General features: G+C 43.2%; 1 protein-coding gene across 1 annotated transcript; it reads left to right on the forward strand.

Moving 5' to 3' along the window:
- Positions 1–26050, forward strand: LOC149463686 (uncharacterized). Its single transcript, XM_089675331.1, has 9 exons — positions 1–190; positions 5668–5729; positions 11777–11808; positions 15839–15926; positions 18869–18946; positions 19114–19206; positions 19925–20004; positions 24283–24366; positions 24505–26050. The coding sequence occupies exons 1-9, from the start codon at positions 1–3 to the stop codon at positions 24587–24589; spliced, it is 792 nt and encodes a 263-aa protein (XP_089531457.1). The 3' UTR covers positions 24590–26050.
- The last annotated feature ends 433 nt before the right edge of the window (positions 26051–26483 follow it).

Genomic DNA, 26483 nt, shown 5'->3' on the forward strand with positions numbered 1-26483 from the left:
ATGGTAATTCCCTACCTAGACGATCTTCTGTTACTGGCAAGCTCAGAAGAGCAGTTGAGGAAGGACCTTCAGGTAGCCTGCAGCCATCTGGAAAGTCTAGGCTGGATCATCAACGTGCAGAAATCCAATGTGACCCTGTCCAAGAAGGTTTTCTTTCTGGGGTTTTGCATCTGTTCCGTGGAACAGAAAAGTGTGTTTTTTTTTTTTTTTTTTAATTTTTGCCAGAAGAAAAGACGCAGAAAATACAGGCGGCTTTGACTCTTCTTCAAGGCAACCGCCAGGTGTCAATCAGGTTTCTGAAGTCAGCTATGGGCCTGTTGACAGCCTTCTTCCCGGCAATCTAGTGGGCAAGATTACACTTCAGGTCCCTTCAACTATTCATCCTGAGAGTTTGGAATGATTACTTGGCCTCACTGGACAAGGAGATGAGGGTCCCCTCCAGGGTGAAGAGCTCCCTTTGGTGGTGGAGGAGGCAGGATGTTCTATCCAAAGGTCTAGCCTGGTCCTTTCCAGTGGAAAGGATCCTCACCACAGATGCCAGCTCCTGGGGCTGGGGAGCACACCTGGGAGGTCAGCTCACATGGGGCAGTGACTGAGGCAGCAAAGGTCCAACTCATCAAACTGGAGGGAATTAAAAGCAATTGCTTTGGCTCTTGTGGCTTTCTCTCAGGAGCTCCAGGGTTGACACATGCAGGTCTGCACAGACAACACCACAGCGGTAGCCTATGTAAACAAGCAAGGCTGCACAAGAAGCAGGAGTCTTCAAAGTATGGCAGAAGAAGTTGTAACTTGGGCAGATGTCAATTTGGAATCCTTGTCAGCAGTCCATCTCAAAGGCTCTGTCACATACCTTAGATAGTGAGCCTGACGTGAAGAGGCAGGCCTCCCGTACAGCTCTGGCTAGAGGGCTACTGGTAGTGGGACAGTAGCTGCAGGAGCACGGCGAGGTATTAGTGCCTGTGATCAGTCCAGTAGTCTGTGTGTCAGCAGTAGTCAACAGGCAGGTGAAGCAGCAGGACAGGTTGAAGGTAGATAGCCTGGCACGGATCTTGGCTGTCAGCAGGTTGTAGGTTTGCAGCAGGGAGCAGAATCCAGACTTGCAGGACTGATGAGCTGTAGCGAGCAGGATGAAAGATGCGAGGTCAGACGAGCCATGTCGGTAACAGTCGGGCAGATCAAGCATAAACAGTAGATGGCGGAGTAGTCAGGTCACAGGCCAGGTCAGCAGCGGGGGTCAATCAGACAGGAGCAGGGGGCAGAAGAGTAATCTAAGACAAGCTGGGGTCAGGGCAGGTTGCAGACAAACGAAGATCAGGAACAAGATGAGTTAGTATCAGAGGTCGGGCACAAGAATCAGGAACACACTCAGAAGCTGTAGACCAAACAGCAATGAGACAAAACTGCAGCCTGTTTAAATAGCCCATTTGGCGCCAGCATTAGTGACAGGCGTGCGCATGCGTGCGTGCAATTGCATGCGCCTATGCCCAAGTCCATGCACATCTGTGTGACCCGCATACCTATGCGTCACAAATCTTCACGTGCACTATGGGCAAACCCTTTCCTGAGAGGCTCACTGAACCTGGTAGCTGACATCCTTAGCAGACACCAGCTGAAGGAGGGCAAGTGGTGCCTAAACCAGGAAGTTCAGAAATAGGGTCAGCCGCAAATCGTTCAGTTTGCGAATCATCAGTATACCAAAACCAGTCAGTTTTTTTTTCCTGGAGGAAGATGGAGCAGTAGGGATCGATGCACTTGCTCAAAGGTGGAGCTTCCAGCTGTACTACGCTTTTCTCCACTTCCAACTAATTCATCTGGCTCCAAAAAAGATGCAAACAGAGTTCAGGTAATTTTCTTGGCTTCCTTCTGGCTGAAAATGTTGTGGTTGGCAACTCTCCTTCGGTTGTCAATCAGACCATATCGGATGCTTCCAATCAGGTAGGACCTACTACTACAAGGTCTTCTCTGTTCTCTGGAAATGGAAAATTGGATTCTGAAAGGCAACTGCTAGAAAATAAAGGCTTCTCTAAACGTTTAGTAGACACTCTCCTAGCAAGTCATAAGGTGGCCATAGGAGCTAACTACGGGAAAGTCTGGAAGAAGGGTAAAAAGCAACTAAAGCATCCATTGCCAGATGTCTAAGAATGGCAATCAAATCAGCCTATGAACTTTATGATCTCGTTCCTCCACTGGGCATTCATGCTCCTTTCACAAGAGCTCTAGCAGCCACATACGCATAAAAGGCTGGTGCCACCCCAGAACAAACTTATAAGGCGGCGACGTGGGCAAGCATGTCCGCCTTTGTACACCATTACAGGCTGGATTTGTTGTCAGCAGGAGAGCAGGCCTTCGGTAGGATGGTCTTGCAAGCTGTGGTCCTGCCCTAAGAGGGTAAGTTCTCATTTTTTCCTCTCGTGCTGTCCTGAAAGACGTTTTGAGAAAATCCAAGTGAGACTTACCGGTAACTTGTTTTCTAGTAGTTTTTCAGGACAGCAATAATTGCCCGCCCTGATAATGTTTATGCTGTTGTGCTTATGTGTTTCAGATGGACCGGAGGTACTCTTCGACAACTGAGGACTATGGGGAGAGGCCTCCAATTTGAAGTCTGAGTGGGTGTGTGTTTCCTGCGAAAGGAGGAGGAGCTGCATTCTCTCATGTGCTGTCCTGAAAATCTATTAGAAAACAAGTTACCGATAAGTCTAACTTGAATCCTTTTAAAACATCACCATACATAGTATATACAATGAATAGTGCAGGTGTAGTCAGCACTGTTGATGAGTGCCTGTCACAGCTACAGCCCCTGATATTAACCCCCGTAGCACCATAAGATTACAGCTACAGGGGTATCCAGGGGCAGAAGAACGAAGATTTCAACCTAACACAGAAGTTGCCAGCACATGGGACGCTCTTCTTCCTGGTGCTGTTTAAAAAAAAAAAAAAAACACCACTAAACTTCAGCAGTAAAGTATGTCATGAGCTTTTATTTTACTTAACGCGGAACTACATTGCATCTAAGCACCACAAACCAAAAATGCTGTTTAATTCATTTTTAATATTTAGAGCAAACTCGCCCACCCATCCATGTCTTCATGTTTTATTTTGTTGAAAAATCACTTTGAAAAACAACCCCTAGCATTTCTGGCTGTGGCCATCTTGAGTAATGGCAGATGATTCATGTGGCATTTACTTCTTGGAATCCATCTGCTCTTAGCTCAGGCATGCAGGCTGGATGGTGAACTTCGCTGAGAAAGCCCCTTTTTCCTTCCTGAAGACTTTTGAGATGCATGGCATCTTTTGCATAGGCCTGCAAACCAGAAAGTAACTGAAGAAATGTGAAAAGAAGCTTTAAACAAGTAAATATGATATACTTTTCTATCTATATACTAATGCTAACAGCATAAGGATTAAAAATAGTCAATGAGTGAAGTTTTGTTTTAGGTGGAATAAAGACAGAGATATGAACTGAGTGTAAATCTCCTTTTAGGCAATTCTCACTGGAGGTATCCCCATTGCAGACTTCCTGAAACCTCCAGTTTTTTTATTTTCCTATTACGTTTAGTCCTGGTAACAGTGATCCCCAAGACAAATTAAGAGGGTTAGTCTTCCTATCTGGGAACCCAATAGCAATAAAAACCTGGCAACAGTTTTAACACTTAAAAGGGAAGTATGGGATTATAAAAAAACAAACATATATACTCGCCTATGTGGATGTAGCATCGGTCCCATGCCAGCTCTAAGACCGAGAACCAAGCTAACACATGACTGCTAATCACCCAGTTCTTGGTCTTAAGTGAGCAGAGAGCAGTGACTGTCAGTCATCTCTCTCTGCTCTACCTCTCCAGTGCTCACTGGAATGCTGGACTGTGGAGGGGAAGGGAGCAGTTAGCTCAGGCTCTCAGCAGATGCTGGCCAGGAATCTGGGCTTTTCCCAACATTATTTTCGGCATTCCTGCACAGCCTGGACTGGCTCTGTGATATCAGCTAGTAGCAAGCTTTAGCCCTCTTTCAGCTGAATCTGGGTCACAGAAGTGCAGAAATAAGTGCATTCCTGTGACACAGAAGAGAAGTATGGTCAAAAGAGCTTTGGCCATACTTCTTTTTTAATCCACAAAATGTGTTTTGACTATAGATAAAGTACACTTTTTAAAAGATCTCATCTAACAGTTTGCAGTACATGCTGTACAAAGAAAAGTGAACACTCACTGTGGAAATACTGACTTTGTTTACTGTCAGAGATCAGGCACATCCATCCAGCTGCTACATGCCCCTTTATTCCTGAGATTCTAAGGTGCTGACATTGCATTGTGGTATAACGGAGATTACCTGAACTCTGAATAGGAGCAAAGTTGACATTTGTGTAACGGATATGGCCCTAGGAGTGTACAGGATGACTTTATGTTAAGCAGGCAATGCAAGATACCAGCACCTTGTAGTGCCTTTCCTCACACTCTTATGTCATCTTGCGACAGGTTCTCTTTCATTCCTCTTGCTGTTTTTTTCACAATTACTGCCCTAAGGTTTTGTATGCTCACATGTTACTGAATGGATGTTCTCAGTCCACTGCAGGAGGGATTTGATGTCAGTATTAGTATAGAAGTTGGTAATGCACAGTTCTTTGTCTAGGGTGGATAGGGGGCCAGGAAATAGAAACTGCACTCTGTTCATGCAACTTATTATTATTATACAGGATTTTTATAGTGCCAACGGTTTGCTCAGAGCTTTACATTATAGTGGGAGACAATACAGTAACAATACAGTTCAATACAAGAGGGAATTGAGGGCCCTGCTCCTTGGAGCTTACAATCTAGGAGGGAGGGGTGAGTGGTACAATAGGTAAAACTATGGGGGATGGAGTGGTTGGAAGCGTAGAGGATACCAGTATTAGCAGAGGGCGGGATAGGCTTCCGTGAAGAGAGAGGGTTTCAATGATCGCCTAAAGGTAAGTAGAGTGGGTGATTGTCTCATAGATTGGGGTAGGGAGTTCCAGAGGATGGGTGACACCCTGGAGAAGTCTTGGAGATGAGCATGGGAGGAGGAGATAAGGGAGCTAGAGAGTAGGAGGTCTTGCGAGGAGCGGAGTGTACGGTTTGGTTGATATTTAGAGATAAGATCGGATATGTAAATTGGGGCAGTGTTGTGGATGGCATGTGAATTTTTAAATTTTAAACATAATTTTTTTGGACAGAGTATGAAAGCCTATAGCTCTGTATGTCCCTGCTAAAGAGACGTCCCCTCATTTCCTTACTGATGACCACTGTAGACTTGGGTTTACAAGCAAACCTCTACTTTGTCCCAAGGCCTTCATTGCATTTTTACATGAGTCTGATTACTTTAGGTTTAATTGTTGACTAACTTAGAACTCCTTGCATGTCTGTTCTGTTTCTGGCTTTTATGTTAATTCCTCGTTCTCCTTTTTCACAGGCTCAGCTCCTGGAGCTCAAAACCCAAAATAATTAGCTGTTGAACAACATGTGAAAAAACAACCAGGGTGAGAGCAGTAGGATCCAGCTCCTTCCCCCACTCCCTCCGAATGTCTTCTCCATCCTTTGTATTCATTTCTAACTGTACTTCCTCTATGCTAGCAACTGTTCTAAATGTCTTTGACTTCCGCTTCCAAGATATACTGTATGAACATTGGTATTATACAAATGCCTTTTTTCTTATTCTCAGAGTTTACATCTCTTCAGCAGAAGAAGGCAACCCTAGAGAGAGATTTCCTGAAAGCTCGAAAGGTAACTTTAAAGTGTTACTAAACCCACAACAGTAAAATCAGTCTGTATATGCAGTAAAGCATGCTTGTTATACTCACGGTGGAACCTAAGCGGTTAATCCTCCGCATTGTGTAAAGAGGCTGTTTGATCCTGTCTTCTTTGATCTTCCTCTTCTTCCAGTGCTCCCCTCTTATCTCCTGATAAGACATATTGTATGGAGACACTCTGCACATGCTCAGTTTGGTGTTTATTGCTAGAGTGTTTTTTTTTTTTTTTTCTTGGATGAGTGCATGTGATCAGCACAGGGCCAATCAGCACTGTAGAGACAGAGGGTCAGGGGTCCTGCTTCCTCCCACAGCAGAATGAAAATTCCTCCTACAAGCTTTAACCAGTGCTCTGGGCACTGATAGAAGTCACAAGTCTGCTACATACTGCTGATGAGAAAAGGTATTTAGCAGTTTATATTTACTAAAATAATTGCATTTCCATGTTCTGTGTACTGTGGGAGACCAGATATAGTGAATGCAAGGTCCTGGGTTTAGTAACACTTTAAATGGTTACTTAAAGCAGACCTTGCATGAAAATACAAGGTCTCTTATCTCTCACTCCTCACCACTGAGTAAAGAAAAAAAAAACCCTAATTTAACCCCATCATTCCTAAGGGTAAAACAAATCTTAATTCCTAAGTAAAATTTTGCAACTTTGACATGTGTTAGTAAAACTATTACAACTATTTTGTGTATCCAGGTGGATTATACCTTGTTTTCTTCACGACAAATTGGGCTTTTATTTGATGTGATTGTTTGTTTTTTAAATTATCAGAGGTAAGCTGGCCCAAAATAGTAAAAACCATGTTTGTTTATTTTTTTTATAATTTAGCTGTGTGCTTCTTGTTACAGCCATAACCCACCACCAAAAAACAACCCAAAATATATTCTTCAGCTCCTGACAATTGCAGCGATACTACATATGTGTATGTTATTTGTGGTTTGTGTCCATAGTACAGCCCAGAAACAATAGTGCTCATTTCGCTTTTTTTTTTTTTCTTTTTTTGTCCTACCTAAAACACTGATACTAATTTTAAAAAATATAAAAAAAAATCCTGACCTTTTGACTTTTTTCTTTTATTTTGAAATATTTATTTTTATTTATTTATTTTACACACTGTTGTGTTTTGTTTTTTTGTTTTTGCAAGGGGAGGGAGAAATACAATGTATCTCTCTCCTGTATTCAGAGAGAAAATACAGGGGGCGGGCTTCACAGTGACTGATTACTGTGATAGCCAATCAAAGGCTATCACAGCGATCAGGTGACCTGGAATCAGGAGTTCTGGGTCCCGTTCTTTAGCATGGGACCCTGGGCTTTCAGTGACACCCCGGTCTCTGTGCTGGGAGCGTGCTGCACAGCCTCACGGAGAAAGCCCAGTTCTGCGAGGATGCATATTTGTTTGTTTGACATCGGTGTCAAGGGGTTAAGGTGTATAGAAACTCTGACAAAGCATTTCTTCTATTTTTTTACATTTTGCCTGTTAAATTTGCCATTGAAAGTGATTTACATCTGTTAAGTACAAAATAATGTCTGTTCATCCAGCCAGAAATCATGTGAACTGATAACTTCCTGTACTCTGTACCGCTGGACTGTTATCACTTAGCATGGTTTCCTGCTATCTCTGTTTAACTACAAAACACCTCCCTCTTGTTGTGGAGAGGAGCACACTCCCAGTCTTAGGTTGGCAATGCTGCACAGTACAGTTGTCACCCTAGGACAGGAAGTGAGTTAATAGCTTGATTACCAGGTTAAAATAAAGGAAAAAAGTGTATAAAGAAAGCTAATCCTGTCTCTAAAGAAAGCTAATCCAGTCTCCACATCTAAAGACTGGTAAGTACATAACCAGCAATTTTTGTTCTTGGATTTAGATAAACTTTATAACCAAAGATATTAAGACATTAGGTGTAAAATAATACTTGCTTAAACCCTGGCTTCACCAACATGAGTGACATCACTGTGCCTGCTCACAGAAGCTATGGAAAACTAAGGATCCCAAATCCCAGAGCATTCTTTTGGAATTTGGCATCCTCAGCTTTTCCAGCTTAGGGGAGCATGCTAGAAGCTGGGGTGTAAGGTGAGTATATATTACTTTTTAGTTCTAAAGGTTTAAATTAGGGGTACACCGAAATTTTGGTGGCCGAAACGTTTCGGCCGATATGAAAATAAGCACTGATAAAGGTGCCGAAAATAACCCCTTCCCGCTCGCCACTGCTTGCCTACTGCTGCCGCCACTCGGTAGTTCTCAGCCTTATCTGAGAACCCACCAAACGATCCCGACGCTGGACATAGAGATGAGTGATGGAAAGATGGCCTCCACTCATCTCTATGCTCTTGGAGGACCAGAGCAATGTCACTTCCATTTCCGGCGCCTTGTAAACAAGGCCGCCTTCCTTTTTTTTTTTTTTTTTTTTTTTTTTTTTTTAAATCTAATGCTTTACATTGCAGAGGAGAAATGTGGGGTCTTATTGACACCATATCTCTCCATAAAGAGGACCTGTCACTGCTGATTTCTATCACAAGGGATGCATGCATTCCTTGTAATAGGAATAAAAGTGAGTACATTTTTTTTTTTTAAAGGGACAGTGAAAGAAAAAAAAATTAAATAATAAAAAAAGTTTAAAGTGCCCCCGTCCCCCCGTGCTCGCACGTAGTGGTTAACGCATACGTAGGCCACGTCCACCTATGTAAATGGTGTTCAAACCACACATGTGAGGTATTGCCATGAATGTACAAACGAGCAATAATTCTAGCACTAGAACTCCTCTGTAACTTTACACTGATAACCTGTAGACATTTTTAAAGTGTCATTCATGGAGATTTTTAAGTACTGTAGTTTGACGCCAATCCAGGAGCGTGCGCAGTTTTAAAGCATGACATGTTTGGTATCTACTCGCAGTAACATCATCTTTCATATTTTACAAAAAAATTGGGGTATATATTGTGTTTTTTTTTTTTAATCAATAGAGTGTATTTTTTTCCAAAAATATATATAAAATTTTAAAAACCGTCTACTTCGGTTTCGGATTTTTGGCCCAGTGCATCCTGTATTTTCGGTTTCGACACCAGAATTTTCATTTCGGTGCACCACTAGTTTAAATTGATTTTTATCAAGAATGGAATGCTATAAAATAGTGGAACCTTTTATTTCGGTGCTAAGCACAGTTTAAAAGGAAAACCTCCCTGAGAAGATTTTGATTTAAATTCTGTAAAGCTATGCAATGTGGGGTTTATTTACAATCACACCACACACACTGGGTTTGATTTGCTGAAGAAGTAATCAATCATGAGGTAGAAAAAAAACAAAAAAAAAATAGATTTTTGTGCAGACATGATTGGATGGTTGCAGTCAGCACAGCTTCCATCCATTTATTAAAGTGGTTGTAAAGGCTCAAGGTCTTTTAAATTCATGTATTCTCTGCATGAAGGTGAAAAAAACCTTCTGTGTGCCCCCCCCCCCACCTTTGTGTCACCCTTTGTGCACTGTTGAGGCCTTTAATTTCTTACAGGTGTTGCTAATTTCTTTGCAGGCACTCAGCAACGTGAGTCTGTGTACTAACAGATATTTGGAAACTTTTTAGCTATAATAGGAGCAGGTAAGGAAGGCCTAGTGCATGCATTCCATTACAAAGGTTTTAGGACAGGAATCAGAAAGTGAATGTGGTGCAGTTGGGGGACATGGCATTAAAGCAAACTGGAAAGTTTGTCTGGCATGGGCAAAGCACAGGTTTGTGCTAAATTGAAAGAAACTAACTGACATCTGTAAACAAAAGTAGGCACTTGGAGGTATCTTAACATATATTCCTTTGACGTGTTCAGGGGGCGTTGAATTTTGGGGTGCTGTAATATCTAAATCACTATTTAGTTCCTGCATACAGGTTTAGGCTTGTTCCTGGATAAATGTCTCCCTATTGGTTGATAAGGCCACCTATCATAGTTTAGGGCCAATAGGGAGGCAGAAGGAGCAGAGTTGAGCTCAACTTTAGGAAGTGAAATTTTGAATTTGCTTTAGGGTGCTCTTGAAGTAATTTCTAGTTGCTTGTTTGTTTCAAGCTGTCTGTTTCACTATGTTCTCTGTACGTTCTGTCTCTACACTGAAATTGCCTCAGAGTACAAACTTTTTTGGTGCTATGTCCTGCTGGAAAAAGCACCAATTCATTTTTACTGAAGTCACCATAGGTTGAATTTTTTGGTTTAAAGTGTTACTAAACCCAGGACCCTGCATTCTCTCGATCTGGTGTCCCACAGTACACAGAACATGGAAATGCAATTATTTTAGTAAATATTAGTAGTAATAGTAATATTATTTTAGTAAAAGTTAGAACAGTCATGTGATTTCTATCCGTGTTTAGCAAAGCACTAGTTAAAGCTTGCAGGAGGAGTTTTCATTCTGCTCTTGGAGGATGCAGAAGCCCAGACCTCTGTCTGGACAGTGCTGATTGGCCCTGTGCTGATCACATGCACTCACCCAAAGAAAAAAAAAAAACAAACCTCTCTAGCAATACACACTGGACTGAGCATGTGCAGAGTGTCTCCACACGATATGTCTTATCAGGAGATGAGGGGGGCAGTGGAAGAGGGGGAGGATCAGAGAAGTCAGGATCAAACCCCTTAGGTTCCACAGTGAGTATAACAATCATGCTTTACTGCATATATAGACTGATTTTACTGTTGTGGGTTTAGTAAGTACTATTCTATAGTGTTTTGCTAAGGTTTTCTTTCATACACTTAAAGCTGAACACTGAGATAAGCAAATATTTTCCAAATATAAGAGGCTTGTATATTTTTATTTGAACCTTAAGTGCTTTTGCGTATTTTTTCCAGATCTGTGCAGTAATCTAGTGTGAAAGATTTCCCTTGTGCAGGAGTTTCCTGTAATAAAGATCACCCACTGCTGCTCTTTTTCCTTGTGCAGGATGACTGGTCTTTTATCCACTCATCTTCCCGCTCTCTTTGCACAAACTATGTCCACTACAGCTATAATGTCACTGATACTTTTACAAAGTAATAGCTAGGTTTGCAGAGGCATTTGGTGCACACAAATATGATTTATTTCCCTTTTGGGCTGTTGAGGGATACATTTTTGTGCCCAGAATTCATCTTGAACTTCAAAGGTGCACATTGCATAAAGGCAGTGTTTCTCAACTCCAGTCCTCATGGACCCCCAACAGATCATGTTTTCAGGATTTCCATTATTTTGCACAGGTGATTTGATCAGTTTCACTGCCTTAGTAATTACCACAGCTGTTTCATCTGAGGGAAATCCTGAAAACATGACCTGTTGGGGGTCCATGAGGACTGGAGTTGAGAAACACTGCATAAAGGAAAGGATCCTCTGTCTAATGCAAAGGTTTTACAAATATAATTAGGTAACATGCCCATGCCATCTAGTATAGTGTAGCTTAGTAATTTCATTATGCCTGTTGGCTTTCCTTGTATGTTTCACACTATATTTTTTTCTTGCAGAGACACACATCTCCTGGCTACAAGAGGAGAATGCAAAGGTAACGGAAATCGACAAACTTTTTAAACCTCTAGTTTTCCCATATAAAGTAATGCCTCGGGTTCTCTCTATTGTTATCCCCCTGAAAACAAACTTTTTTTTTTTTTTTTGCCTTTTGCACTCCTGCCACTCTTCACATCTGCCATGAGTGAGTAAATAACACCCTGTGTAAGCTCTGTGTTGCTCTAGGATGAGTTTACACGGGACTTAGAACTTTCTCACTGCCCTGTGCATAGTGCTGGGTGAATCACCAAGCACCAGTGCTGCCATGGGTGAACCACTATACCCAGAAGTACCTGGTATTTTCTTTGCTGGGCTTCTGGGGACAGAAGAAAGTGGGTTTGTGCTGCTGGAGGGGAGGGGGGTGGGGACTAAAGTTCTTTCTTTCTCTCTGTGTCTCTCTCTCTCCATTGGAAATGCACATATTTGCTTAACAAATTAATCTTGGTGGGGGTTTTTACCGTTCATATTTGTATCCTTTCTGTCAGATGTGGCAGTTATAATTCTGTTCTTTTAACAGATATCAGAGAAACTGAAGAAGAGACATGACAGGTGAGTCAGCACTGAATCAGGTAGCAGGTCACTTCTGAGGGGCTATATAGTATTTTTTTATTTGGTACAGTAAACCAGTGTCTCCCCAATGCCTATTGGCCAGAAATGATATCTTCAGTATGCACTCTCTAAAATCAAAGCTCCTTATAGCCATCACTGATTATTGTAAATTTCTTTTATGCACAAAAACCTGCACTGACAAAAATATGAAGACTGCCATTGCTGACCCTTTCTGAAAATGCTAGTTGCCTGCTTGTCATACTGATCTGTTGACTTTAACATTGCCCAGGTCACTGACATCAGATGGAAGTTGCCAGCCTCTATATGGTTTTCTCACTGCAAGCTTCCTTCACAAAGCCCATAGGGCATGTCCTATAAAAAAAGGATAACCTTAAAGTAACCATTATTATTATTATTATTATACAGTATTTATAAAGCGCCAATAGTTCACTCAGCGCTGTACATTACAAAGGGGGACAGAACATGTGACAGAACAATACCAATACAATGCAAAACATGAGGGGATCGAGGGCCCTGCTCTTTCGAGCTTACAATCTAGAAGGGGTGGGATAGTGGTACAGGAGGAGATAGCTGTGGGGGATGGAGTGGTAGGAAGAGTGGAGGAGGTCAGCAAGTTAGCAAGGGGTGAGGTAGGCTTCCCTGAAGAGATGGGTTTTCAGGGTGCGCCTAAAGGAGAGGAGAGTAGGTGATAATCTGATGGGTTGGGGCAGGGAGTTCCAGAGGATGGGTGACACCCTGGAGAAGTCCTGGAGGCGGGCATGGGAGGAGGAGACCAGGGAACTAGAGAGAAGGAGGTCTTGTGAGGAGCGGAGTGTGCGTGCTGGGCGGTACTTGGATATTAGGTCAGTGATGTAGTTCGGGGCAGTATGGTGGACAGCTTTGTACGTCAGTGTTAGGATTTTAAATTTGATCCGTTGCGCAATCGGAAGCCAGTGGAGGGATTGGCAGAGGGGGGTGGCGGAAATGGAGCGGTTGGAAAGGTGAATGAGTCTGGCAGCCGTATTCAGGATCAACTGAAGCGGGGATAGCCAGCGGCGAGGCAGGCCAGTGAGGAGGGAGTTGCAGTAGTCGAGTCGTGATATGATGAGGGAGTGGATGAGCTGTTTAGTGGTTTCTGGGGTTAGGAACGTGCGGATTTTGGCGATGTTGCGGAGGTGGAGTCTGCACGAGTTTGTTAAAGATTGGACTTGGGGCTGGAAGGATAGGTTGGAGTCCAGAATGACACCAAGTACTCTGGCCTGCAGAGCGGGTTTGATATTGACGTTGTTGGATGTGATGTAGAAGTCAATGGGGGGTGGGGTTCGGGCTGGGGGGAAGACAAGGAGCTCGGTTTTGGAGAGATTCAGTTTAAGGAAGTGGAGCGACATCCAATCTGATATGTCGCTCAGTAGGTGTGTGATTTGGGCAGAGACCGAAGGGGTGAGGTGGGGGGTTGAGAGATAGATTTGTGTGTCGTCGGCATAGAGGTGGTAGTTGAAGCCGTGAGAGTGTATGAGTTGGCCAAGGGAGGAGGTGTAGATGGAGAAGAGAAGGGGCCCAAGGACAGAGCCTTGAGGGACCCCAACAGAGAGGGGGAGTGAGGGGGAGGTGGTAGCATTATAGGTAACGCTGAAAGAGCGTTGTGACAGGTAGGATGAGAGCCAGGAGAGAGCAGAATCTCTGAGGCCGAGGGAGTGTAGTATTTTGAGGAGGAGGGGGTGGTCAACTGTGTCGAAGGCCGCAGAGAGGTCAAGGAGTAGGAGCACTGAATAGTGGCCATTAGCTTTGGCGGTTAGAAGGTCGTTGGAGAGTTTGAGTAAGGCGGTTTCGGTGGAGTGTAGGGGGCGGAAGCCAGACTGTAGGGGATCGAGGAGGTTGTTGTCGTTGAGGTGAGAGCATAGGCGGGTGTAGACGAGACGCTCGAGGAGTTTAGATGTAAGTGGGAGCAGGGAGATGGGTCTGAGGTTGTTCGGGTCATTGGGGTCCAGGGAGGGCTTTTTAAGTATGGGGGTGATGTGTGCATGCTTCAGTGGGGAGGGGAAAGTGCCGGAGGAGAGGGAGAGATTAAAGATGTGGGTGAGGGAGCGTAGGATGGAGGGGGAGGGAGGTCGTAGGAATTGTGAGGGGATAGGGTCGAGGGGGCAGGTGGTGAGGCGGGCATCAGAGAGGATCTTGGAGACTTCCTCAATGGTAGTAAGGTCAAAGGTGTGGAGTGTTGGGGGAGCTTCAGTATGAGGAATGTAGGGTGGGGTGGGAGTGGAGGTCAGAGCAGTGGTGGGGCCGTGAGAGAGGGGTGATGAGGGGGTAGCCGAGTGAGGGGGAATGGGGTCGGAGGGAGTTTGAGCAGTGACGAAGTCCCTGCGGGTAATGTCCAGGGGGGGGATGAGGGGGTAGCTGTGTGAGAGGGGACGGGTTGAGAGGGCGTGTGAGTTGCGGCAATGTCCTTGCGAATTGTGTCAATCTTGTTTTTGAAGTGATTGGCAATCTCAAGGGCGGTGAGTGAGGTGCTGGGTGGAGGTGGGGGTGGAGAGAGTAGAGAGTTGAAGGTGGAGAAGAGTCGGCGAGGATTGGAGGATAGGGCCTTGATGAGGGTCAGGAAGTAGGCTTGTTTGGCTGCGTGGAGGGAGGAGGTGTAGGTGCGGAAGGCAGATTTGTAGCAGGTGAAAGCTTGTTGGGATTTTGTTTTGCGCCATAGTCGCTCCAGGGCACGACTGCGTCGTTTGAGGGTTTTGGTGTGATCAGTCTGCCAGGGCTGGAGCGGTCGGAGTCTGATGTTGCGTGTGGTTAAAGGCGCTAGTGAGTCAAGGGCTGCTGACAGCACGTTGTTGTAGGCAGTCATAGCCAAGTCGGGGCAGGACAGGGGGAGGATGCGGTCGTGGAGTTGATCAGCTGCAGAGTGGAGGGGGGCAGGGTTAAGGTTGCGGAGGTTACGGCTGGTAGTAGTGTGACATTTGGAGGGGTTTTTGTTGGAGGACGAGGAGATAGAGAAGGTGATCAGGTTGTGGTCAGAGAGAGGGAAGGGGGTGTTAGTGAGGTTGTGGGGAGCGCAGCGGTTGGAGAAGACAAGATCAAGGATATTACCGTCGGAGTGGGTGGTGGATTGTATGCACTGTGCAAGTGCAAAGGAGGAGGTTAAGTGGAGGAGACGGGCTGTGTCCGGGTTGTCAAGGTTGACAGGGATGTTGAAATCCCCAAGAATGATGGTGGGTAGCTCAGAGGAGAGGAAGAAGGGTAGCCAGGAGGAGAAGTCTTCCAGGAAGCGGGGTATGGATCCAGGAGGCCGGTATATCACAGCAACCATAAAAGATTCCTTCCTATCCTTCCAATCGTCAACAAAAATACTTCTATGATGTTAGTGTTTCCTGCAAGTCTTGCCCTGCTTTTATTGTATATGCAAAAGATCTCCACTCACAGCAGGTCTCTTTATTTATGTCATATCAACAATAACATATAAAGGCATTTATAACTCTGCCCCAAATTACATCACCAATCTTGTCTCCAAATATCACCCAAACCGGACTCTCCGCTCCTCACACGACCTCCTGCTCTCTAGCTCCCTTGTCTCCTCCTCCCATGCTTGTCTCCAGGACGTCTTCAGAGCTTCCCCCAACCTCTGGAATTCTCTACCCCAATTTATCAGACTATCGCCTACTCTGCTCACTTTTAGGCGATTTCTGAAAACCTATCTCTTCAGGGAAGCCTATCCTACCCTCAGCTAATAATGGAATCTTCTACTCTTCCAACCAGTCCATCCTTCACAGTTACTACCTTTTGTACCACTAGCCCCTCCCTCCTAGATTGTAAGCTCCAAGGAGCAGGGCCCTCCTATCCCTCTTGTATTGAACTGTATTGTTGCTGTATTGTCTCCCATTATATTCTAAAGCGCTGAGCAAACTGTTGGCACTATATAAATCCTGTATAAAAATAATAATAATATACCTCTTTCCTTTACAGCTACCTGTGGCTGCAGACTGACAAGGAGACTCTGCACAGTGACCGCAGGTGCGTAGTGATTTACTTATGTCCTCAGACCAGAAGTCTTTCCGCTATGCTTTCTTGCTGACTTTATCCTGCTTGGAAAACAGGAGTTTCAGCAGGATCTGCAAGGTGCTCAGCAGGTAAGTTCCTGTATGAAGGTTGAAATGATACAAGTATCAGCTGATTACCTGATCATACATGATTTGTCTCTCAGCAGTGTCACAAAAGTTAGCTTAGTGTCTTAAAACAGCATAGTTTTAATATTGCTTGTTCGTATATGAACCTGCATTATTATATCAGCAACAAACCCTGTGAGTTTACCTAGTTTTATCTTTTGACACCCATGAAAACGATAGAAGTTCCCAGTCCTGACAGATACAACTGCAAGTTAGTTGGCAGGCAGCTCAATTACGTCAGTATCTATTTTGTTTTCAATTTGACAGTTTATCATCAGGAGTATTACACTGGTCATGATTGTATCCTTCACGCACCAGCAGAAAAGGTTTTTTTTTTTTTATAGATATAAAAAAGATTGTTTATTGGGACAGAGTGGATATAAAACAAGCCTATAGACAGCAATACCACACTAGGCAGGGGTGAAACAACAAATCACAGTGCCCCATAGCAACTCCCAACTTTCAGGCCCCTTGGTTACATCTCTCTGCAGAATCCAGCTTAAAGTGGAGGAAAACTCTATTTTGCATCTTTTACCTACAGGTAAGCCTTTAATAAGGTTTACTTGTAGGTACTGTAAATATCTCCTTAACGTGCACAGTTTAAGAGATATTTACTGTAGAAGTGCTGGCATGCCATCCATTGAGAGAGCCATACCACCATCCATTGAGAGAGCCATACCGCGGCCAAAACCCCCTTCGCATGTGGGAGTGACGATATCGCCGCTTGGCCAATCAGATGGCTGCAGCTCGTGAACCCGGAAGGAAGACAAGGTGAAGATGGGAGCCATGACAGCGTTCCCCTGGAGGGCTTTGATTTCAGGTAACTATTTTGTAATGTGCTAGTATGCGATGCATACTAGCACAATCTGCTATTTAACTTGCAGGAAGAAGATTTTTTAGAATTTTTTTTTTTTTTTTTTGCGGTTTACTACCACTTTAAAGTGCACCTAGCATTAGTCTTTATCAACAGTCGCTGCCTTTGCATCTGTTAATGTGCTGCAATTTGCAGATCTGTCTTAAAAATGCAACATATTTATCATAATTTTGCATTTGCTGTATTAACTGTGACAAATGGCTTTTATTTCGTTGTTTTGTTGCATTATGTGGCATATGTGCCACATATTTTTCAAAATACCTCAATTTGTTTTAAAGATAAACAAAAGAACAGAAAATCATTTAGCGGGTCATTTTCAAATGTGCGTGTTTAAAAAGTGGTTCATGTCACTTTTGCAACAGATTGGTGTGTTTATTCTGCCGCACTGTAGTTCAATAGGCATGCAACAAATATACAAATGTAGGCAGACGTTCAAAGATTGGTGCAGCCATTTGCAAAACAGAAAGTGAGGAAGCACTGGCAAATGCTCTAGTGCAAAATGTAGAACATAAACTGTGCATTGTTTTTGCATGTGATCTTTGCAGAAATTAGCTATGTTATAACTTTTCACAAGCTGGCTGAGGGAACACTTTGCAGTTTAACTTGTTGCCGACCGCAGATAGCCGAATGACGGCTGCACTGCGGCCGGCCAGTTCTGAGTGGACGTCATATGACGTCCCCCCAGAACGCGCTCTCCTGCGCGCCCCCGGCGATCTCCGTGATCGCTGTGTCCTACGGACACAGCTGATCACGTGATGTGGTAAAAGGCCAATCACAGCGGCCTTTTACCACCTGATCAGTGGTGTCCAATGACACGCCGATCAGAGGGAAATGCAAGTGCCGGTTCTCGGCTGCACTTTCCCCACGCTGTCAGATCGTGAGGAAAGTACTGCCGAGAACCGGCAGTTGTCAGAGCGGGGATCGGCACCGATCATCAGGGCACTGATGATCAGTGCCCTGATGATTGGTGCCCAGCAGTGCCACCCGCAAGTTCCGCCCACCTGTGCCCAGCAGTGCGCCCACTAGCTCCGCCCACCTGTGCCCAGCAGTGCACCCACCTGTGCCCAGCAGTGCACCCACCTGTGCCACTCTGCAATGTCACACACCTGTGCCCAGAAGTGCCGCCTACCTGTGCCCAGCAGTGCCACCCACCTGTGCCCACCCACCAGTGCCACCCACCAGTGCAGCCCAGCAGTGCTGCCAGTCAGTGCCACAGTCAGTGCCCAGCGGTTGTGCCAGTCAGTGCCGCCAGTCAGTGCCCAGCAGTGATGCCAGTCAGTGCCGTCTATCAGTACCCATCATCAGTGTCACCTATCAGTGCCGCCTATCAGTGCTGCATATTAGTGCCGCCTATCCGTGACACCTCATTAGTGCTGTCTATCAGTGCCACCTATCCGTGCCACCTCATTAGTACTGCCTATCAGTGCCCTTTAGTGCTGCTTATCAGTGCCCATCAGTGCCGCCTATCAGTGCCCATCAGTGCTGCCTCATCAACGCACATCAGTGGAGGAGAAAAATTACCTGTTTGAAAAATTTTATAATAGAAACAAAGAAACTTTTTTTTTTTTTCAAATTTTTGGCAATTTTTTATTTATAGCGCAAAAAGTAAAGCGCCCAGTGGCGATTAAATACCACCAAAAGAAAGCTCTATTTGTGAGAAAAAAATGATCAAAATTTCATATGGGTACAATGTTGCATGACCGCGCAATTGTCAATCAAAGTGCGGCAACGCTGAAAGCTGAAAATTGGCCTGGTAAATAAGGGGGTATAAGTGCCTGGTAGGCAAGTGGCTAATATCCCACTTGTTCTCTTTTAGTCTGAAATGTGATCTGACTGTTACCACATCAGCCAGACTCAACTCCTTTATCTTTCTTTCATTCTTCAGAATAAAAGCAGAAATATGGTTGAGTGTTGTAGGGTGGTAAAGATAGCTCTTATTTTAGACAATTTGATAAATGCTGGTGAGCATTTGGTCAAGGCTTTGCAATGCCCTTTCCTTTTTTTATCCCTGTTATATGTTTTGTATTGGCAGAGTTGTGCTGAGCTGAAAGAACAGATCCAGAGCCTGAAGCAAGACCATGATTGGTCCCTGCAAGGTCTTCAGAAACAAGTATGTCATTTTCTGGTTAAAGTTTTTTTAGTTTTTTTGTCTTCTTATTTTTGCTTTTTTTTTTTTTTTTTAACTAAACTCTGTGCTCTCTTTGGCTTCTCTCTTCTTGCCATGAGACCTATAATTATCCCTTCTTCTCTGTGTTTCTGCCACCCAATCACATATAGGTAGCTTGGCAGAGTGCAGAGAGCCAGGAACAGGTGGACAACATTCTGTCCGAGAACAATGCTCTCCGTACCGACCTAGCAGCCTTAGAACAGGTACATTGACATTCATTGACCATGCCAAACACTGATTTTGCTCTTACACCCTTCAGATCTGTTGTTTTTGAAGGGCCAGCCTGTCATCCTTATCCTTCACTGCTTAGTGAGTCATTTACCTGGAGCAAGTCAGCAAATAAGTCCCTGTATAGGGACTGCAAGAGTCTAATACCAAGTGAATTATGGTACTTTACACTGCCTGCATTAAAAAACAAAAAAAAAACCACACACACTTAAGTCTGTATTAATGATTACAGAGCTGCACTCATTTTTTGTATTTATATCTACCTGGAGTTCAGATTTAAGTGGTTATAGAGCATATTAGTTGCTTTTTCATTATGAGTGTAACTAAATTGTTACATTGAGAAATGATGGTGGTTTGTCAGATAGAAACACTATTCTTTTTAATGAGAGCTTCTTCTTTAAGGCTGTGTAACAACAATGCAATCTACTGTTAGGTCTTATTCACTCCTAATGCATTTGAAAACATGTATAAATCAGTGTCTTTTCTGTCTTGTTCATATTATTCTATGCTATTTTGTTATGTTATGCTATTTTATCTTGTTCATTATTAATATGCTTGTGCTTTGTGTTTTTATGTTTCTAAGGTACTGGTTATTCATAGGAAAAGGATAGATTTGGAAAAGAGTAAGGAATGGAAGTACTCTCCTAATTTGTGTGCTTTTTTTTTTTTTCTCCGCTGGCTGTGTCCCATTAGGTAGATTTCCCTTCACTTCTTGTCCCGAGAACACAGCAGGAAGTCAGAAGAAATCTCTCCACAGTAAGGAGAAACGCCCAGTAAGTTATTTGCAAAACATTGGAAGGTTTCCTTTTAATTCCTGTTCCATGACAACTGTAACATTGTGGATTTCTAATCACATTCTGTCACAGTGACAGTGGGCAATAGGACAGAGAAGGGTGACTCCCATAGTAATAAAAAATTTTGCCCAGGGTTCCAACCCTTCCTACTCTATCCAAACTACTACCAAAAAAAAAAGTTTTAGCCATAGATTACTGTAATAAATTTAAACTGCAGTATGCAGTACTTTAGTTGAGTTGGGCTGCATATTAACACCTTGTAACCAGTCTTCTCATCAGTGATAAAAAAAAATACATTAAAGGTAGATGTTTACCAGAGTAAAGCACTGGTGTGAATGGGGCCTAATTGTGATTTGTAATTAGTGATACAGAAAGAACTCAAATATTGGGTATGAACTTTTTTTCTTTATGTGCAGAAAAAGTGGGTGCTTAGCTATTAGAACTGTGCTTCCCATGTACCACTTGACATATATAAGCAGAGGCTGCCCGATCAAATGTGAAAAAAATCTAGTCTACAAGGTTAGACTCTGTCCAGTCTTCAATATCTTCTTCCTCTGTTCCCCGTCTCTTGTGCCTTGTATATGTGACATCACCTGGGATGGACAGGAAGGTAGGAGGGGCCAACGGGGAACAGCACGCCACTGGAGTAAAGATCCCAGCTGCATTCCTGCTATGTTCTGCATATAGTATGAAACCAGTAGATAACCAGTACTGTAATATCCTGTGCTTTGCACCTGGTGTGGTGTGTCCCATGTAATGTGCCCCATAATCTGCCCTAATGTGTACCACATAAGGTGCCATGCTCCCTCTGCACTGTGTACACTGTTCAGCTCAAGTTGGACCAAGAATCAAGCATCTCTGCAGAAAAAAGCAAGCACACGTTGCACATTAAATAGGTATATTTTACCCCTTAGTGACTGAGTGTAAAACAAATGTTAATGCCTGAACACAATTTTGCAACTTTGACATGTGTTAGTAGAACCGTACATATCATTGCAACTACTTTATCCTGAAAAAAATGAGTTATAATCCACCTGGATGCACAAAATGGACTTTCTTTTGGTGGTAAATGATATTAGTTAGCTCCCAATTTTTGTTATTTTCAAAGGAAAACTGGCCCACAATACAAAAAAAAAAATAATTTTTTTACGTGTCTGTATATTTCTTGCAACTACCATAGCCTACAACCAAGCAACAACCCAAAATAAATTCTGCTTCTCCTTATGATTGCAGCGATACCCCATATGTGTATGTTAGTTGTTTGTAACCGTAGTACAGCCCAAAAACAATCGTGTGCATTTTGCTTCTTTTATCCTGCTCCCTAAACCACACTGACACTAACTACACTGATTAATTTAAAAAAATGCTTTAAAGAAAGAAATTCTACCCAAAATATACTGACCTTTACATTTGACTTTGACCTTGACCCAAACACTAACCCTGGCACTGATCTAGATCAAACTTTGATCTGGCAATTTTTTGTTTTAGTTATTTAGATCTCTCTCCCTGCAAGGAGAGAGAGAAAATGTATCTATCCCTCCATTCAGATGGAGAGTAAAAAACAGGTGCAGGCTGCACAGTGACTGATCAGAGGCTATCACAGTGATCAGGTGACTGGTGAGAGCCCGGTCTCTGTCTTGGTGCTGGGAGCACACTGCATGGCATGCTCTAAGCACAGATACTCATATATGCAGCCCCGCAGATAAAGGCACACTTCCGTGAGGCACCATATACAGGTCCATATATATTTGGACACAGGCACAATTTTAGTTTTTTCAGGTATTTACCAAAACATATTCAAGCTATAGTTCTATAATAGACATGGGTTGAAAGTGCACACTCTCAGGTTGAATTTGAGGGTATGTACATCCAAATTGGAGGAAGGGTTAAGGAATTAAAGCTCTTAAGACTAGCCATCCCCCTTTTTCAAAGGACCAAAAGTAATTGGACAAATTAATATAATCACAACTAAAATGTTCATTTTAAATATTTTGTTGAGAATCCTTTACTGGCAATGACTGCCTGAAGTCTGGAACCCATGGACATTACCAAAGACTGGGTTTCCTCCTTTCTGATGCTTTGCCAGGCTCTAACTGCAGCTGTCTTCAGTTGTTCTTGTGGGTCTTTCTGCCTTTTAGTTTTGCCTTCAGCAAGTGAAATGTTTGCGTAATTGGGTTGAGATCAGGTGATTGACTTGGCCATTGCAGAATATTCCACTTCTTTTCCTTCAAAAGCTCCTTGGTTGCTTTTGCAGTGTGTTTTGGATCATTGTCCATCTGTACTGCGAAGCGCCGTCCAATCAACTTTGCTGCATTTGGCTGAATCTGGGATGGCAATCTGGGATGGCAGTATATCTCTAAACACTGTAGAATTCATCCGGCTGCTTCTGTCACATCATCAATAAACACCAATGACCCAGTGCCACTGGAAGCCATGCATGCCCATGCCATCACACTGCCTCCACCATGTTCTACAGATGACGTTGTGTGCTTTGGATCGTGAGCTATTCCAAGCCTTCTCCACACTTTTTGTTTCCCGTCATTCTGGTACAGATTAATCTTAGTTTCATCCATCCAAAGAATGCTTTTCCAGAACTGGTCTGGCTTTTTTAGATGTTTTTTGGCAGAGTCTAATCTGGCTTTTCTAGTCTTCATAAAAGTCTTTTATAAAAACAGCTCACTGATCATACCAATGTTCCGTGACCTGTAGACTAACGAGCATGATCCAGGCTGGCAGTGGCAATGCTGTTGTCCAAAGGTATCTCTGTTGCGCCATTTAGAGCAGTGGTCTCCAAACTGTGGCCCCAGGGGGCCAGATGTGGCCCTTTGCTAGCCTCTATCTGGCCTTGGGGAACTATTTAACCAGCCGACACCACTGATGTGACACCATTCCTCCCACTGATGGCACTATTCTTCTCACTGATCCCAAGCATGGGGCCTTATTCCTTTAAATAAAACCGATGATGGGGCATTAGTTATGTCCACTGATGCCGGGGCATTTTCTACTCCCACTGGCCACAGTCCGGCCCCCCTTAAGCCTGAAGGGCAGTAAACTGGCCCTTTGCTTGGAAAGTTTGGAGACCCCTGATCCAGAGTGTAGGCACCCTAAGACAGGAAGCATGTCACTAGCCAGATCACAAGGTGAAAATAGATGCAAGAAAGCTTAGAAAAAGAAAACGAATTCAGCCACCACATCTTATGATTGGCAAGCTGCAATACATTACATTTTGGGTTTTGGGTTTAATACTCCTTTAAAGCGTATGTAACAATGAACTTCTCTTATTTGATCTCTCTCATTCTGTTAAGTATACCATTGAAAATATTTATTATCTCTTTAAGAAAAAATACCTGTTGATCCTAGCAATAATTTCCTTTGTCTCTAATGCACTTTTATCAGTTAGTATTGTCAGGTCTCTCCAGACTACAGAACACCTTCCCCCAGAAATGAAGCAGGTAGGTCTTTTGTTGTCCTTACAGACTTTCCTGTTTTTGATTACAATGCTGTACAATCCAGTGAGTGTTTTATCACCCTTGCCTCATTTGCAGCCTTGCAAATCTGAGAAACAGATACTTGATGCTGAAAAGTCCATGAAGATTAACAGATCTGGTAGAGTGTACCTTAGCAAGAAAGGGAACCCATTCCTTTAGACCATAGGCTCAAATGAAATCGTGTCTAATCAAGCTAACAATGGTGAAATGAGGAGCAGGAACTAGGGAAGGACAATGTTATGGTTGAAGTTGTAGAAGAATACATTAGAACATTAGGGAGAAAAGAGGCTTATGGCCTCAAGACAACCTTGTGTAACAATAGGAAAAGCTCTTTACAGGCTGCTACCTCAGAGACTCTCAGCATAAAGGTGATAGCAAGAATAGCCCTTCAGGGGGCCTCTGAAGGGTTGAAAGAACCTGGTTCAGCTCCCACAGTGTCACAGGGAATGTATAAGGGGAGAGATATGTACCACACCTGCAGAATGGCCTTAAGGTGTATTTCAACGTTTGCAGTCAAATGAAGATAACACCTACCTTACACAGTATATGTTACATGTCCCTATTCACATATAACATAAAAAAATTGTACCTTACCTTTTTTAGATGCTCTATACTGGACCCTCCTGGGTCCAGAAAAAAAATCCTAGATAGTTCTTTGTTTATGAGGGTCCGGGCAGCTGTGTTGCTATAATATAGCGTACCTGTATTGTGAAGGCAAATCTGACAATTACTGAATAACTAGATTTGCACATTGTCTGTTCTAACAAAGGGTTGAAGACAGACTCACTGTAACATTGTTCAACAAAAACTTTGCAGTCAGCCACGATGCTCCTCCTGAGAAACATCTAAAAAGGTAAGAAATATTTTTAAAAAAGTGTGTGTGTGTGTGTGTGTTGATATACAGTAAGATTTTCTCAGATTTGACTGCAAAAAGTGGTAATACACTTTAAGGATTGAGAGACCTACAGTCTTACTCCTTTACTTGGCATAGGAAATGGGCCAAACTCCTTTTATTTGGCATATTTGAAGAGGAGCTTCTGAACAGCAGCAAGAAGATCTGCCCATTATTGCAATGAGAGCGGCAAATTTGAGTGCATGAAGTTGGGAGGAGTAAGAGCCTAAACGGTCAGTTTGTAGCTCCTGCAAATGACACTCTGATCCCAGAATCATTTATTTCCTGGGACCAGAAGGCCGAAAGAAGTCCTCCCACTCTGACAAGTCAGGGCTTCTCTTCATTGGGAAGCAAGCTTGGAGCCAGACCTGGCTGGCATACAAGATCACATCTTCATAAGCTCACTCCAGACTTTGGCTTGCAGCTGGAGGATCAAGAGGGACTTTTCCTAATCTCAGGATCAGGTATATTTGTGGAAGCATGGCCTTCATATTCTGGGGAGAAGAGTACTCTTACAGTCTGTGATTTCCTTGATGTGCTTATTCAAAGATACGTTCTCCTTTCTTCACAGTGCACATGCTGTAGGCATTTCTTGCACAGGAGTTCTGCTGACCAGCATTTGAGCAAATAATCCTCTCCATACAGATAGCGAGAAGACTCATCCTGGAGACCTGGTGGAGCATATTCACCAAGCCATTCATGCAGTAGTGTAGGGCCATAAATAAAAACTCTAGTTAGTGTACCTATGGATCTGTTAGGATGGAGCTAGGGTATTGGGTCATGTGCTTAGTCCAGAAAGCACGGGCCTGGCAAACAGCCATGGAAGCAACTTCAGTTGCGGTGTGTGTGTGTGTTACTTTCTTTTTTTTCTTCATTCTTGTTCTAGTGCGCATGTCAACCAATGTATTCTGTGGCATTTTCCCATAGACGCAGAAGCTTTATAACTCATATGTTTGTTGCATTTTCTCACTGGCATTTTCCCCTTTGACAAGCAGGTCTTCAAAATGTTGATTTATGAATGTTTTTCATCTTTGAGAAATTTTCATGTTTATATGCTGAAAATAAGCCACCTTTTGCAATGCTAGTTGCCTGGCTGTCGTGCTAATTTAATGGCTTCAAGACAGCGTAAGTAGAAAATTGCTGATCCTCCCCCATTAACACATTCAGTGTTGATGTTGAAATCCCTCCCACAGCACTATTGTGTTCTGACAGCGAGGAGCCTTCTCTGCCGGCAGAACACCAGGATTGGTGCTGCTCTCTATACCCAGCTGCACTAATCTTTCAGAAAAAACCCAACTGGCTTGTTATACACAAGCCGATCAATAGATTGATTTGAGTACAACCATGGTGCCCATACGTGGATCAAAATTCGGCTGGTCCCTGCTGAACTGGCCGAAGTTCGATCAATGTATGGCCCAGAACAAGTATGCGAGACCAAGTCAGGAAAACGAGATATTCTTACCCATTCTTGTGCTAAATCAGTGAATCAGTTGCTTGATGTTTATCAGTCTGCTATGATGGCCTTCTGTTTCCAACTATCTGCAATCCACTTCTTAAGCATATGACTTTTGCAATAATTTAATGCTTTCTCTTCTTTTTTTTGTATTGTAAAACTTTAATAAAGAATGTAATTATACAAAAAAAATCAGTGAATTAGTTACCTTAAATCAGTGATTTAAAGTACTAAAAACTCAAGTCACTGGGCCAGAACAGTTTGCCAGGCTACCAGCATTTTTTGGAAAAGCCAGGGATGGCAGACTCCCTATTAACAGTTCCAATGAAATGGACTTTTAAAGCAATCAGTGCCAGCTAATCTGGCACGGGCCTATTATTAATACAATAAATTATACTACTTAAGCAGAATTGGAAATTTTGCCAAATTGCAATCAGTAAATGTTCTTGTTTTTTGGCTCAGAAATGTCACCTGGTTGGTAGAGATGGGTATCAGCTCTAGTTTTTATAAATTTGCTTCTGATTACATTCTCTACTAGTACTCTAGTTTGTTCAAGCAACTGTAAATTGGTCTTATACTCTATATTCTAATTATATACTTTTGACTGATTACTCTCTTTTTTTTA

This window comes from Staurois parvus, unplaced genomic scaffold (genome assembly GCF_062004578.1).
Source record: "Staurois parvus isolate SC_StPar_1 unplaced genomic scaffold, SC_StPar_1.0 ptg000154l, whole genome shotgun sequence".
In the NCBI taxonomy this organism is placed as follows: domain Eukaryota; kingdom Metazoa; phylum Chordata; class Amphibia; order Anura; family Ranidae; genus Staurois; species Staurois parvus.

Coding starts and splice junctions, on each gene's coding strand:
- LOC149463686 (XM_089675331.1), top strand. CDS start 1: ATGGTAATTCCCTACCTAGACGATCTTCTGTTACTGGCAAGCTCAGAA. Junction 15,927..18,868: donor ATCTGCAAGGTGCTCAGCAG/GTAAGTTCCTGT, acceptor TTGTATTGGCAG/AGTTGTGCTGAGCTGAAAGA. Junction 20,005..24,282: donor ACAGTAAGGAGAAACGCCCA/GTAAGTTATTTG, acceptor GTTCTAACAAAG/GGTTGAAGACAGACTCACTG.